This window comes from Solea solea, chromosome 12, assembly GCF_958295425.1.
Source record: "Solea solea chromosome 12, fSolSol10.1, whole genome shotgun sequence".
Taxonomy (NCBI): domain Eukaryota; kingdom Metazoa; phylum Chordata; class Actinopteri; order Pleuronectiformes; family Soleidae; genus Solea; species Solea solea.
The window spans coordinates 1682768-1698454 of NC_081145.1; the positions used below are offsets into that span (position 1 = coordinate 1682768).

At 45.6% G+C, this 15687-nt stretch overlaps 1 protein-coding gene across 2 annotated transcripts; it reads left to right on the top strand.

Annotated features, from left to right (window-relative positions):
- Nucleotides 1-1772: 1772 nt before the first annotated feature.
- LOC131470083 (aminopeptidase N-like) lies at nt 1773-15687 on the top strand. Of its 2 annotated transcripts, XM_058645614.1 has the most exons (20): nt 1773-2558; nt 3217-3356; nt 3429-3562; nt 4037-4157; nt 4633-4787; nt 4860-4973; nt 5687-5830; nt 5919-5984; nt 6920-6985; nt 7069-7214; nt 8161-8240; nt 8322-8455; nt 8587-8642; nt 8775-8922; nt 9376-9464; nt 10023-10130; nt 10695-10862; nt 10937-11077; nt 14014-14077; nt 14152-15687. In XM_058645614.1, exons 1-20 carry the CDS (start codon nt 1957-1959, stop codon nt 14302-14304), a joined length of 2829 nt encoding a protein of 942 aa, XP_058501597.1. In that variant the 5' UTR covers nt 1773-1956; the 3' UTR covers nt 14305-15687. The 2 variants fall into 2 exon arrangements, with proteins under 2 accessions (XP_058501597.1, XP_058501598.1); XM_058645615.1 differs by lacking the exons at nt 14014-14077; nt 14152-15687 and adding an exon at nt 12222-13595 and having other exon boundaries at nt 1775-2558.

Genomic DNA, 15687 nt, shown 5'->3' on the forward strand with positions numbered 1-15687 from the left:
AATAACTTAGTGAGTGAGTGAGTGACTGAATGACTGAGTGAGTAAGTGAATGATGAGTAAGTGAGTAAGTGACTGAGGGAGTGAGCGACTGAGTGAGTAAGTGACTAAGTGAGTGACTGAGTAAGTGACTGATTAAGTGACTGAGTGACTGATTAAGTGACTGAGTGAAAGAGTGAGTGTCTGAGTGAGTGACTGAGTGAGTGAGTGAATGGCTGAGTGAGTGACGTAGTGAGTGACTGAGTGACTGAGTGAGTGACTGACTGAGTGAGTAAGTGACAGAGTGAGTGATTGAGTGAGTGACTGAGTGAGTGACTGACTGACTGAGTGAGTGAGTGAGTGACTGACTGACTGAGTGAGTAAGTGACTGAGTGAGTGAGTGACTGACTGAGTGAGTGAGTGAGTGACTGACTGACTGAGTGAGTAAGTGACTGAGTGAGTGACTGATTAAGTGACTGACTGAGTGAGTGAGTGAGTGAGTGACTGAGTGACTGAGTCAGTGACTTAATGACTGAGTGAGTGGCCGAGTGAGTGACTGAGTGAGTAAATGACTGACTGAGTGACTGAGTGAGTAAGTGACTGGGGGAGTGAGTGACTGAGTGAGTAAGTGAGTGGGTGAGTGAGTGACTGAGTGAGTAAGTGAGTGACTGAGTGAACTATTAAAAACTAAAAACTGAACTATCCTTTTATCCATGATGTTGACTTCAACCAATTCCTCACAAATGAGGTTCTTCCTCTTTCGGGGCAGACTTTGATCTCCATGACGACTGATTGACCTGACAAGAATCACTGTTTATACTAAAGAGGCAACACACACACACACAAATACAGTCATTAATATTGTGAAAGTGTTTTACGATGTTTTCCTCATTGTTGTGTGATCTTAAAGAGATAGTTTGAGTAGTGAGTGAGTGAGTGAGTGAGTAAGTGAGTGAGTATTTATGTGTGTGTGGGAGAGTGAGTGGTTTACAAACTTCAGTTTCCTGTTCTAACAGTGAGATAAAGACGTGGTCATGTGACACAGATAAAGAGGCGTTCATGTGACGTAGATAAAGACGCGGTCATGTGACGTAGATAAAGACGCAATCATGTGACGCAGATAAAGACGCGGTCATGTGGCGCAGATAAAGACGTGGTCATGTGACATCAGAGACTTTTATTCAGTGGATAAAATCCTTTTATTTTCCTGTGTCTCTGTTGGCAGCCATGTTGTCACTGAGCACATTCCACCACAGGTGGCTCCACAGTCACCTGACCGTAGTGCCACTGAAGGTGTGTCTGTGTATTTGTATTTATATGTTTGTGAGGACACTTTCAGAGATAGGATCTGGTTTTGGGTTTAGGTTCAGGGTTAGTGTGTGTGTGTGTGTGGTTCCCGGAAGTCTGGGACTTTTCCAGCTAAATCACTGATTTCCCAAATCGCTCCATGTTCTGACTCCTCTGCTTTTCCCGCCTAGTCGGCTCCGCCCCTCATGTGCTTCTCATTTGTTGGAAGTTAGTTTCACAGCGGCTGAATTCCCATCAGTGCCACAGGTTTGTCCAGAACCAGCTGAGTGAGTGAGTGAGTGAGGGAGGGAGGATTAGGGGTCCTCCAGGTTCACCTTCGCCCCTGAATTAGCCGTAAAAACACGCTCACCATGTCCAGATGTTGTGGAGCTCAGTCCGACTGAATGTTTACGACGCCACCCTCGGACTCTTTCCTCTTCCTCATTGGACGAGTTAATGTTTAATCTGAGTCGACCCTGAACTCATCGAGCCAAACCCTGTTTATGAGGGAGGTGGATCCACCAGCTCAGATCAGTCACTGCCTGTTCCTGCAGGAGAACTAACACAGAGACTCATCAAGACCAGAGACGCCTCAAGACCAGAGACTCGTCAAGACCAGAGACTTGTCAATATCAGAGACTCGTCAAGATCAGAGACTCAGAGTCCTCAGACTCATGAGTGAAGGACGCCACCATGCCGAAGAATTCCCACAAGTCCAAGTTTTTCGCGTCTGTCTTCATCGTTCTGGTCATCTCCATCATCACCGCCATCATCACAATGGTCATTTTTTACCAAATCCAGACCTCAACCATGAACCCGACGCCCCGTCCAACCTTCCCACCAACCACCTCAGTGCCACCACTCGCCACGCGGCTGCCAAGGAGCATCGTACCCGAGCGTTACCAGGTCTCCCTCAAAACACACTTCTACAACCAAATCATGGAGCCGGAGAACGTCACCGCTTCCAACCAGACGACGTTCTTCACGGGAAACTCCACCGTTTACTTTGAATGTGTCCAGGCCACCAGCACCGTCCACCTGCACATCCGCGAGCTGACAGTGTGGGGCGCTGTGGTGAAGAATATAAACACCAAGGAGACCATCGAGTGCAGCACAAGTTACGATGAAGAGCTGAGTGAGTTTCTGGAGATCCAGCTGAGTGAGGAGTTAAAGGTGGGAGAAAACTACAGTTTGTTTCTCAAGTTTGAAGGCTTCATGTCATATCTGGAAGGCTTTTACCTGAGCATGTACAACCACAGAGGCGCCGCCCACCACAGGGATTCCAACACTGAAAGGTAACAAACATGAAGAACATGTTACATGTTTTCTGATCACAGATTTAAAAAGAAAATTATTCTTAATTAAAACAAACATTTCTGTTTTCTGGCAGCGTGTGAAGAGGTGAATGTGTGTGAATGTGTGAATGGATGTGAATGGCAAAACTGTAGTGTAAAGCAGCTTTGAGTGTCAAGAGTAGAATTTACCATTTTAAAGGTCTACAGTAGCCAGGGTCCAAATGTGAAACTCCTCTGAGGTCCACACACACACATATACACGTATACATGTATATGTGTGTACGTACGTACTAAGAGTGTTCCTGACGTTGCGGGTGTTCCTGACGTCGCGTTAATACTGACGTCGCATTAATACTGACGTCGCGTTAATCCTGACGTTGCGTTAATCCTGAAGTCGCGTTCCTGATGTCACATTCCTGGTGTCGCGTTCCTGACGTTGCATGTGTTCCTGACGTTGCGTTCCTGACGTTGTTTGTGTTCCTGACGTCGCTTGTGTTCTTGATGTTGCTTGTGTTCTTGATGTTGCTTGTGTTCCTGACGTCGCTTGTGTTCCTGACGTCACGTGTGTTCCTGACGTCACGTGTGTTCCTGACCTCACGTTCCTGACGTTGCGTGAGTTCCTGACCTCACGTGTGTGACGATGATGGAACTTCTTCAGATTCATCGCCGCCACTCAAATGGAGCCGACGTTTGCCCGACACGTGTTTCCTTGTCTGGATGAACCGGACCTGAAGGCTGTGTTTGAAGTGACCATCATCCACAGAAATGACACCATGGCTCTGGGAAACAACAGAATGAGTAAGTGAAGAAGTGATGAAGCCGTGTTTGTGAAGTCAACGACACGTTCAACACATTCTTCTTTTCTCTCAGAGACAGATTTCATAGATGGAGAGTGGAAATACACGATCTTTGAACCCACGCCCAGGATGTCCACGTACCTGTTTGCCTTCGTCGTGTCCGACTTTACGGCCACTGAATCGTCACATGACTCTGTCACAATAAGAGTACGTGATTTTGACCTTTAAACTTCTTCCCCACACATTTCATATTAAACGTTGCCTTAAAATGTTTGAGTGTGTGTGAACGACGCTCACAAGCCGTGAGCGTCAGCGTGTCAGAGTTCAGAGCTGTTCTAGCTAATGTCAGCTAACGTCAGGTGACATCAGCTAACATTAGCTAACATCAGCTGACGATGTCATTAGTGTCAGAACTCGCTCACAACAGATGAAAAGTGATTTTTCATGTTTTCATTATTCACACTGTGATCATTTCTGTTCTCTATGTGAGTAAACACAAGCTCCTGATGCTAATGCTAAGCTAGCTAACTCCAGTTCGCAGGTCGTCAACTTCACTCCTGCAGCTGATTTATGACGCTTTGTTTAAGTTGTTTATCTTATAAAAACGTCTGTATGTTTTTATAAGATAAAAAGTGTAGAACAATAATAATAATAAAGAACATCTGTGACTCTCTCCCTCAGACGTTTGCTCGTCCTGAGGCCACTGCAGCGGGACACGCCCACTACGCCGCCAACATCACAGGAAAGATTCTCTCCTTCTACGAGGAATATTTTCAGATCGATTACTCTTTACCAAAGCTGGGTAAAAATTCACACGTTGACACTCATTCATTCATCATCCACACAGACACAACCCCCACACCAAAGTCCACAGACAGACACACACTCACTCTCCCACAGACACACACACACACTCTCCCACAGACACACACACACACTCCCACACACACACACACACACACACTCTCCCACAGACACACACACTCTCCCACAGACACACACACGCACTCCCACACACACACACACACACTCTCCCACAGACACACACACACACTCCCACACACACACACACACACTCTCCCACAGACACACACACTCTCCCACAGACACACACACACACACGCACTCCCACACACACACACACACACACTCTCCCACAGACACACACACGCACGCACACACACACTCTCCCACAGACACACACACGCACGCACACACACACACACACACACTTGTCTCAGTCCTCTTCATGAACACATTTTAATAAACCACTCCAGACCAGGTGGCCCTGCCAGACTTAGATCCTGGTGGGATGGAGAACTGGGGACTGGTGACGTATCAGGAAAGAGCAGTGCTCTACGAGGAAGGCGTGTCCTCACTGTTGCTCAAGGAAAATATTGCCGACATCATCGCACATGAACTGGCTCATCAGGTACGAGAGAAACAAACATGTGTGTGAGTCTCTGCAGGACCACGTTGATGTTCCTCCTCGTCTCCTCCACAGTGGTTTGGAAATCTGGTGACCATGAAATGGTGGAATGAACTTTGGCTGAAGGAGGGATTTTCTACCTACATGTCCAACTTAGCGGTGGATGACGTGGAACCTTCCTTCAGAGCAGTGAGTCTAGATCCTGGTCTTCAAACGTGGGACAAACCTTGGTGCACTCAAGTGAACCTGTTGGATTTTGGTGAAGTTTTTCTGTTTGTTCAACTTCTCTAAAGACATCATTCCAAAATATCATCTGACACTTTTCAAGATTTCAGGATTCACAGGATTTTCATCAAATGTCAAGGTCACTGTGACCTCTGTGACCTCTATGACCTCTATGACCTCTGTGACCTCTATGACTTCTGTCACCTCTATGACCTATGTCACCTCTGTGACCTGTCACCTCTATGACCTCTGTCACCTCTGTCACCTCTGTGACCTCTGTGACTTCTGTGACATTTATGACCTCTGTGACCTCTATGACCTCTGTCATCTCTGTGACCTCTGTGACCTCTGTCACCTCACAAGAAGCTGTTTTACATTAAAGTCTCAGACCTTCAGGAAATCCAAAGGTTCACGCAGATTCACTAGCAGAACATGAAGAACCACATGAATCGTCACAGTGGTTCCCAACCTTTTTTCCTTGAACCCCCCCCACGTGATCTCTGGCGCCCCCCTAAGGGGGGCTTGGACCCCAGGTTGGGAACCATGGGTCTAACGGGTGTCCTCGTGTATTTCCTCCTTGTTCGTCCTTGTGTGTCCTCCTCATGTGTGTCCTTGTGTGTGTTCTTGTGCGTGTCCTTGTATGTGTCCTTGTGCGTGTCCTTGTGTGTGTCCTGCAGGGCGAGATGAACCTCATCCATGCCTTGGAAGCGGCGTTCATGGCGGACGCTCTGGCCTCGTCTCGTCCTCTCGTCCCTCCTCAGGACCAGGTCCAGACTGCAGATGAGATCCAGCAGATGTATGACGTAATCACCTACCAAAAGGTAAAGGTCGTTACCATGACAACAGTGTGTGTGTCACGTGACTCCATGAGCAGAAAGTTTACTTGACAAACATGTGTTTACTCTGTAGGGGGCGCTGGTGCTGAGAATGCTCGCTGACATCGTGGGAGAAAGAGATTTCAAAAAAGGGATCAACGTGAGTGGTTATGTGGGGGGCGGAGCCTCTGCTGTGGGGGCGGAGCCTCTTGAAAACAAACGGCAGACAGAACGGTCAAAAGTTTATTGAGTCAATTATTCATAATTTAGAGAGGTTACCTGGTTCACAGACAGAGTCACAGACGGAGTCACAGACGGAGACACAGACAGTCACAGACAGAATCGCAGACAGAGTCGCAGACAGAGTCGCAGACAGAGTCGCAGACAGAGACACAGACAGAGTCACAGGCAGAGACACAGACAGAGACACAGACAGCGTCACAGGCAGAGACACAGACAGAGACACAGACAGAGTCACAGGCAGAGACACAGACAGAGACACAGACAGAGTCACAGGCAGAGACACAGACAGAATCACAAACAGAGTCACAGAGACACAGACAGAGTCACAGACAGAGTCACAGGCAGAGTCACAGAGCCACAGACAGAGTCACAGACAGAGACACAGACAGAGACACAGACAGAGTCACAGAGACACAGACAGAGTCACAGAGTCACAGACAGAGTCACAGACAGTCACAGAGACACAGACAGACACAGACAGACACAGACAGAGTCACAGACAGAGTCACAGACAGAGACACAGACAGTCACAAGTCTCTGATGTCTATGTCACATGATCACGTCTTTATCTCACTGTGAGACAGACGTTTGTAAACCACTCACTCTCCCCCACACACACACACACTGCTGTCTCCATCACTAAGTTCAGTTATTTTGTCACTTCAGTGTTTGACATCTAACATTCAGATTGACCACAGTGACACAAAGTGACCACACGAGGCAGCAGAGGACCAGCAGCTAAATCACTGATTTACTCTGTGAGCTTTGGTTTGAGAGAGAGTGAGTGTGTGTGTGTGTGTGTGTGTGTGTGTGTGTGTGTGTAACTGGACCTCTAACTCTCTTGTATTTCAGATGTACCTGGAAGACTTTCGTTGCAAAAGCGCCGACCAGAATGACCTGTGGAGAACCATCCAACAGGTCTGGTTTTCACTCGGTCTAATCCTGATTTTAAAGCCTGAATCATCACTGGTGATCAGGTGTGTGTGTGTGTGTGCTTTCAGGTGTTGCCTGAGAACACTGGCATTGACATTGCTATGGTGATGGACACGTGGACCAAACAAAGTGGTTTTCCTGTCATCACCATCAACACCACCACTGGAGAATTTTACCAGAAGCGCTTCCTCTACAATGACTCCTCCCAATCCAAGTAAGGACCACAGGGGGCGGGGCATTGATTCACCATAAACCTGCCTCACCTCATGAGCAGAGAGGAAGTTCTGGCTTCTGAGTGGAAAAACTGGAAAAGTTTGTGTTCCAGTTGAACTCAAAGGTCGTCATTTCCAAGAACTGAGTGTTCAGTTTCAGCTGTAGCGCCCCCTGAAGTCAGAGACTCACTCAAGGCCTAAAGTTCACACTGCAAGATGGCGCAGAAGATACAGATGAACTGTTTTTATGTGTCGCACACACAGTGCTGCCCCCTTCTGATGACACAAATAAACTTGTTATAACGCTAACGTCACCTGACTTCTGACGAAACTGGAACGTACGTAACTGAGGTGTGACGTCACTTCCTGTTCTGATCGTGATGGTTGACAGTGACAATGTAACAATGTCACAGACAGAGTCACAGACATAGTCACAGACAGTGTCACAGACAGTCACAGACAGTCACAGAGTTTCAGACAGTCTCAGACAGTCACAGACAGAGTCACAGACAGCGTCATAGACAGTCACAGAGTCACAGACAGAGTCACAGACAGAGTCACAGACAGTCACAGACAGTCACAGTCACAGACAGAGTCACAGACAGTCAGAGTCTCAGACAGTCACAGAGTCACAGCCAGCCATTGACAGCCTCAGACAGTCACAGACAGTCACAGAGTCTCAGACAGTCTCAGAGTCACAGAGTCACAGTCACAGACAGTCACAGAGTCACAGACAGTCTCAGACAGTCTCAGACAGTCACAGGGTCACAGACAGTCTCAGACAGTCTCAGACAGTCACAGAGTCACAGACAGTCACAGACAGTCACAGAGTCACAAAGATGATTGAGCTGCTGATTTGAACAAACACGGAAACGGTTTTCGTTACTTTGTTTTTTTTAATCTTTGAAGATAGAATTTAGTTTTTTAATTGTCTCTCTGTCCATACAGTGTTTGGTGGTCTGTCCACATCACGTCCATGTCCAATTCCTCTGTGTTTCGTCCTTTTTTGTTGGAGACCAGTGACAAAGGTACGAGAACAAAACAAACGTTCATGATAAAACTTTCCCTGTGGAGAAAACAGGATTTGTTTTAATTGAACTTTTCCACAGTGAGAAAAGAAGAATTCATTTCCAAGAACGGAGAGTGGATCCTGGCCAACATCAACTGCACAGGATTCTACAGAGTTAATTACAACCTGGAGAACTGGCACTTCCTCCTGACTCAGCTGGAAACTGAGCCACAAGTGAGTTTGAAGCCAAAGGATGAGTCAGCAGATTACACAACTGAGTCCAACTGAGAAATAGAAGATATTTTATGCCATATGTTCTCACATGGTGTCATTTTAATATAATGTCTAATATTCTTTTCTTCCAGCGGATCCCACTGATGAACAGATGGCAGCTTGTCGATGACGCCTTTAATTTGGCGAGGTAACGGCTTTGATCCTGTTCAAGCATAAAGATGAAGGAACCGAGAAGAGCAGGAAGTTGACGTGTTCAAGTGCTTTTATTTCGTAGAGACGTTGCAGCAACAAAGACACAATATTCTCTCCTTTTCTTCAGGGCTAAACTTGTTAACGTGACTCTGGCTCTGAATTCAACGCGTTTTCTTCGAAACGAGACATCGCTTCTTCCCTGGAAGACGGCCATGAGCAACCTGGACTACTTTGTCCACATGTTTGACCGTTCTGAGGTGTACGGACCCATGCAGGTAACACTTAGTTACTTATGGTGATAATGATGATGGTGATAATCATGATGATGATGATGATCATGGTGATGATGATGATCATGATGATGATGATGATGATGATCATGATGATGGTGATGATGATGATGATGATGGTGATGATGATCATGATGATGATGACCATGATGATGATGATGATCATGATGATGATGGTGATGATGATGATGATGATGGTGGTGATGATGATCATGAGGATGATGGTGATGATGGTGATGATGGTGACCATGATGATGATGGTGATGATGATCATGATGATGGTGATGATGATGATCATGATTATGTTGATGATGATGGAGATGATCATGATGATGATGATGATGATCATGATGACGAAGAGGGTGATTATGATGATGGTGATGAAGATGATGATGATGGTGATGATGAACTGTGCTGTCTCACTGTCTCCTCCTGCAGGCGTACCTCCGTCAACAGGTCACAGGCCTGTACAACTTCTTCAGAAACGACACCGACCACTCGCGAGTTCCTGAAGACCATTCGTTACAGTAAGGAACACAAATCATGTGACTGCTCTTGTTGGGCGGAGCCTGTTCTTCAACAGTCAGAAGTAGATTAAAAAAACTGCAGAACTAAAGCTGCTGTCAGCAATGTTTGTCTCATTAGCATTCTCCTCCCTCTTCATCAACACATGAGGTGAGGAGACGGGGCATTTTGAGCAGAGAGGACCGCCTCATTGTAGAATTCTACCTCCCGATTGGATGAAGGGATTTACTGTCACAGCCTGAGAAAAACATTCTACATGAGAAAATGTAGCAGACTCTAAATTAAGTCTCTTTATGTCATATATATGTGGTTGCCGTTGGTAACGAGGCTCGATCATATTGCTGTCAATCATATTGTCCCGCCCCTTTAATTTTTAGTTTGAGTCTCATCTGAGTGGGCGGGGTTGACTCCAGATGTTTTGGCTTCACTTTTAAATCATTTGTCTTTGATTGGCAGCATTAGCTTAAACTCAGGAGATGGTGGAGACATGCTATTGTATGCTAATGTATGCTAATTCTGACGTTTGTGTATAAAATGAAATTCTTGTGCTTCATCCTAAGACATCTCCAGATGTTGGCCGTAAAGGTGGCGTGTTCTAACGGACTCCCAGAATGTGTAACCATGGCAACAAAGATGTTTGCTGAGTGGATGAACAACAACACCAACAAGTATAATCATGAGTGGATAAGTATTTAGTTCCTGCTCCCACACATATCCTATATGTAAACATGCCGAAAACTGTCATTTCTCTGTCGGTTCACAGCTGTTTGTCACAAATGTAAATGTGGGAGCTGCTGAAAGTCTCCTGATGCTCACACCCCACACACACACACACACACACACCAGTGTCTTCAGTAAAGGACAAAGTCCTCTGATCGTAAATCACTTTGTGTTTATTGTTTTCTTGTAAATTTCAGTTACGAGAAGGAAGTTCCTGAAGTTTGAGTCGAGTGACGATAATTCTACGTCACAACACTTTGGTTTTAAACACTTCTCTGTACTTGTGTACTTCTCTGTACTTGTGTACTTCTCTGTATTTGTGTACTTCTCTGTATTTGTGTACTTCTCTATACTTCTGTGTACTTGTGTGTACTTGTGTTGTGCTGGTGTCTGAACTACACAGTGATTCCGTATGAAATATCAACGTCTGTATCAAATGGACTAGATGAGCAAATCTAGCTGTAATGCGAACTATGAACACTGTGTGTGTGTGTTATCCCTGTGTGATCCAGCATCCACACGAACCTGCGCTCTGAGATCTACTGCCACGCTGTGGCCGCTGGTGGTAAAGCGGAGTGGGAGTTTGCCTGGCAGAGGTTTGAGAGTTCTGAAGACACGTCAGAGAAAGAGCAGCTGCGTCAGGCTCTGTCCTGCACCAAGAAGATCTGGCTGCTCAACAGGTGACGCTCCACCTCACTCACTGAATACAGGTGTGACCAGACCACACCCACATGACGTCGTCCTTGTCTCACAGATACCTGGAGTACACGTTAAACCCGGACAAAATCCGTTGGATGGACGTTGATTACACGATATTCCTCGTGTCCAGGAACGTGGTGGGGCAGGCGCTGGCCTGGAACTTCATCAGAGCAAACTGGGAATATGTTTCAGAGGGGTACGTTTGTGTTCTTCTTCTTCTGAATCAACAACACCTGAGGAGTGGTTTCAACATGTGGGAGAAGTTAGTGAGTGAAAAAGGGAGGGGTTTTCTGTCCAAACCCGACATTTGTTCTGCAGCTGTAGCTGCAGCTAAATGTTTGTGAGGACAATCATAGATACATTGTGTTAACAGATTTGTTCTTTGTAATCAGTTTGTGTGTTTCAGGTTTCCTGTTAAATGAAACCCTAAAACATGGCTGCACAATGCACAATGCGTATCATGGTTTATTATGGGATGTGCAGACTCAGCCAAACTACAGAACTAAGTATGGAAGAGATCCACCATCACGTCCTTCAATTCATGCATGGCACAAGAAGTTTATGGAGACAGTGAACAGTGTTGGATAAAGGGAGGAGTCTGCAACCGAGAACATGTGAGGAAAACAAGAACGTGTGAGGAAAACAAGAACGTGTGAGGAATACAAAAACGTGTGAGGAAAATAAAACGTGTGAGGAACACAAGAACGTGTGAGGAACACATGAACGTGTGAGGAACACAAGAACGTGTGAGGAAAATAAAACGTGTGAGGAACACAAGAACGTGTGAGGAACACAAGAACGTGTGAGGGTGGTGGAGTGGCTCAGTGGTTAAGACCGGTACCCTGTGTGCGAAAGACATCATGGTCCTTGGCTGATTGTACTCAATTCCATTGTAAGTCGCTTTGGATAAAAGCGTCTGCTAAATGACATGTAATGTAATATGAGGAACACAAGAACATGTGAGGAAAATAAGGATCGTGTAAGAACAAGATTCTACACAACAACTTACAAAGTGCAACTGTTACAGGCGCTTGAGTTTGCAGAGAACATGCTGGAACAATTTCTCAGGCGAGTTTGTTTTAGTGATGAGGCAACCTAGTCTGCACATCCCATAATAAACCATGATACACATTGTGCTGTCTCTTGAGGAGCAGCCATGTTTTAGGGTTTGATTTAACAGGAAACCTGAAACACACAAACTTTGATAAACTGATTACAAAGAACAAATCTGTTAAGATTTTTCAACGACTGACTTTGTAATACATTCTTAAATTGTAAAGAGACTTTATGGACACGCTTGTATATTCCCTCACCGTTCCCTAACCTTTGATGTCCCACAGGTGCCTTTGATATTAGCCACATTAGCTCAGATGTGTGTGAACAGAGTGAACAGCAGGGGGCAGTAAAGCAAGAAGAAGAATGAGAAGAAGAAAGGTCGTCATGGCGAAGAGGTCACAGAGGAAGTTGTCGGGGGGGCAACCCCCCTTCTTCAGGGTCATCAGCTGAAGAAGAGCTGGAAGAGCTGAGGAGCAGGAAGTGGAGGATTCCTGTGTTCCTGCCCGTCACCATGGAGAAGCTGCTGAGTCAGTGTATCGCTGAGTCGTACCCGTCCACTGAACACAGGAAGAACATGATCTATAACATGACTCCACAGAATGTCCGCCTGCTGACTGAAATGATTTCTTTGATGGTCGAGCTGATCAGCGATCAAATCATCGAGGACGTGGCGCCGAAGCTCGTCTCCACCGTGGGTTCGCTGAACCGGGGTGAGAACGTTTACGTGACGGAGGAGGAAATGGCAGAATGCCTGGGAAACTCGGTGGACTACGGCCTGAAGGCGGCGCTGGGACTCCACTCACAACCCGGCTGTGTGGTCAGAATCCGGAGTTTGATCGCAGCAGAAGTCGCGAATCGAGTCAACGGCGCGTTAGCTCTCCTCGCTCAGGTAGGGAAACTGGACGTAAAGCCGCCGGTTCGTTTAATGAATCCACAAAGTCTGATCACGCGGTTTGCGATAATTCTGCGTTTAGCTAAACCTAGGAAGTGTGAGGCGGAAGATTGTCTGGGGACGAACGCGGATCCAAACATTCCCGGGTTCTTGAGTGAGAACCAGGACTGGGCGCGGACTGAGTGTGAGGAGGATTTCAGTCCAGACTGTTGTGGATCTCTGGACGTGGATCTGCAGTACAGTGAGGAGCAGCTGCTCCACAGAGACCGCTACTTTATTGCTGCTTTTCTTCAGAGACTCTTCTCCTGCATCGCTAAAGCTGCAGGAGAAGCTCCTCAGTTATTTATCAGCGACCTGAGACGTCTGTGTGAACGTCTGGAAGAAAAGACCGTGGGGAGATTAAGTCGCGTTTTCCCAAAGAAAGTGGAGAAAATCCACAAAAAAGTTTACCGACAGCTTGTGCGTGAGTTCTTCTCTGCCGAGCGTTTGGCTCATGCCATGTTCACTGGAGACCAACAGTTTGAGGAACATCTTGTCCGGATTTTGAAAGAACATCTGCAGAAGCCTGAAAACAGCCGCGCTGCACCTCCTCCTCCATCTTACTATGAAAACATGTGTGAGGAGAATGGAGCTCTGTTCTTCTCCTACTCGCCCACGTGGAAACACAAGAGCTCCAACATCCGCCGCACCTTCTGTTCTGTCGCCAAGTTTTTAAGGAAACTCTTAGTCCCTTAATCTGAGAAGAGATTAAAACAACACCACACCAGTCTTTGTCTCATGTCCTTCATTCACTCACTCACTCATTCACACATGCACACACCCGTCTTTGTCTTCTGTCCTTCATTCACTCACTCACTCACTCACACATGCACACACCCATCTTTGTCTTCTGTCTTTCATTCACTCACACATTCACACACCCATCTTTGTCTTCTGTCCTTCATTCACTCATTCACACACCCGTCTTTTTCTCCTGTCCTTCTTTCACTCACTCACTCACACGCCCGTCTTTGTCTTCTGTCTTTCATTCACTCACATATGCACACGCCCGTCTTTGTCTTCTGTCCTTCATTGACTCACCCACTCATTCATACACCTGTCTTTGTCTTCTGTCCTTCATTCACTCACTCGTTCATCAGTGTAGTTGTGAGCTGTTCCTAATATTTTGACCGTCTCTCCTGCAGAAACCCAGCATTGCTGGTGGTGGGCGTGGCCAGCAGGTTCTCCACACAGTTTGAACTGGAGGAGGTAAATGCTAACGTGTGATTGGTTTATCATGTGTTGATGTCTCACAGACACACACAATGTTTTTGTTTCTGTAGCTGCAGCGTTTTGCCAGTGACTACGAGCTGATGTCGGCCACCAGGGCGGCGGAGCAGAGCATCGAGCAAACGCAAGTCAACATCCAGTGGGTGAACGACAACAAAGACATCGTACACCAGTGGTTTGATCGAGAAATGGCTTCACGAAGCTAACGTCAACGACGTTGACAACGTTATTCACTGGTTTTAACTCATCATACCCTGAGTTCACAACTCAAAATGGCCGCTCTGAGCATCAACACACACACACACACAACATTACGATGACTAACATTAACTATGATATAAATGTGTTTAATTTTCAGGGCTGAAAACAACAATCTGCTGATACCGGATATATACACATATATATATATATATATACCAGGGGTCGCGTTAACCGAATATTTTCCGTCATAGATCGTTTTTTTAAAACGGTGACGGAAAAATCTGAGAGCCATCCGTCATTTTGACAGATTGCAATTCACACCCCTAAAAACTATGTTGATAAAAGAGGTGAAAAAAGAGGGATGGATGCAGATGAAGGACAAACTCAGCCCTTGGCCTCAGCGGGTTCAGTGGGAGCGGGAGTTCTCCTGGCTGAGGAGGGCGGATAGAAAAATGTTGTGCGACAAAATAAAGATTCCCATCGGAGAATCTGAGCATAATTTCTGACCTGGACACCGTACTCAATGCATCATGCTATCCTTGTAGTGCTGACAGCGTGTTAAAGAGCTATGGACAGGAGGCTTTGGAGCGCGTCTGTGACCGGTGCAGCTGATCCACTGGTGCAGAAGGAGCGCATGTTGCGGGATTTCCTACCACGCGCAACTACGCGCAAGCAGGCACGCGATTTAAGTCCATGTGGACCAGGAGGAAGGTGTGAGACTGTGCGTTTAGGCCACAGGTGAACTGTTCATATTCCACTGCAATATGAACAATGCAATTGAATATGTCATTATTATCATTTAAAGTGACCTGTAAAAATTGATTATGACGGGATTTTTATGACCCTGTCAGTCAAAAACGAAAAAGTCTAGCGCAACCTCTGATATATACATATATATCTATATATATATATAGATATATATACATGTGTATATATATATATATATACACGTATATATATATATAGATATATATGTATATCATATATATTTATAGATAGAGGCACAATAGACACATTAGCATATATTGCAACATATTAAAAACTATAAGCAAAGTGTTTTTTTCTATTTGAATGAAATTAGTAAAATAACAAAGTTACCTGAAGAAATAATATGGACATTTTTCCAGTAAAAGGACAGATGAGGAGTCACATGAGCGTGTCATGTGGTGAGATCTGGTGTCATCTAGTGGTCAGAAGTAGTACCACAGTGCAGAGATGTTTTCTTGCTGGTTTCAAAGTTTTTTATAAAAATTCACTTGATGATTGAGTGGAAATTTTAATGTTTTTTTCATGTTTTTTCAGTGCTGATTTCACCTTTTTACACACAAAATGTACAAATGAACCTTTGTATGTTATTTTAATTAATAAAAATGAGGATGTCACTGTGA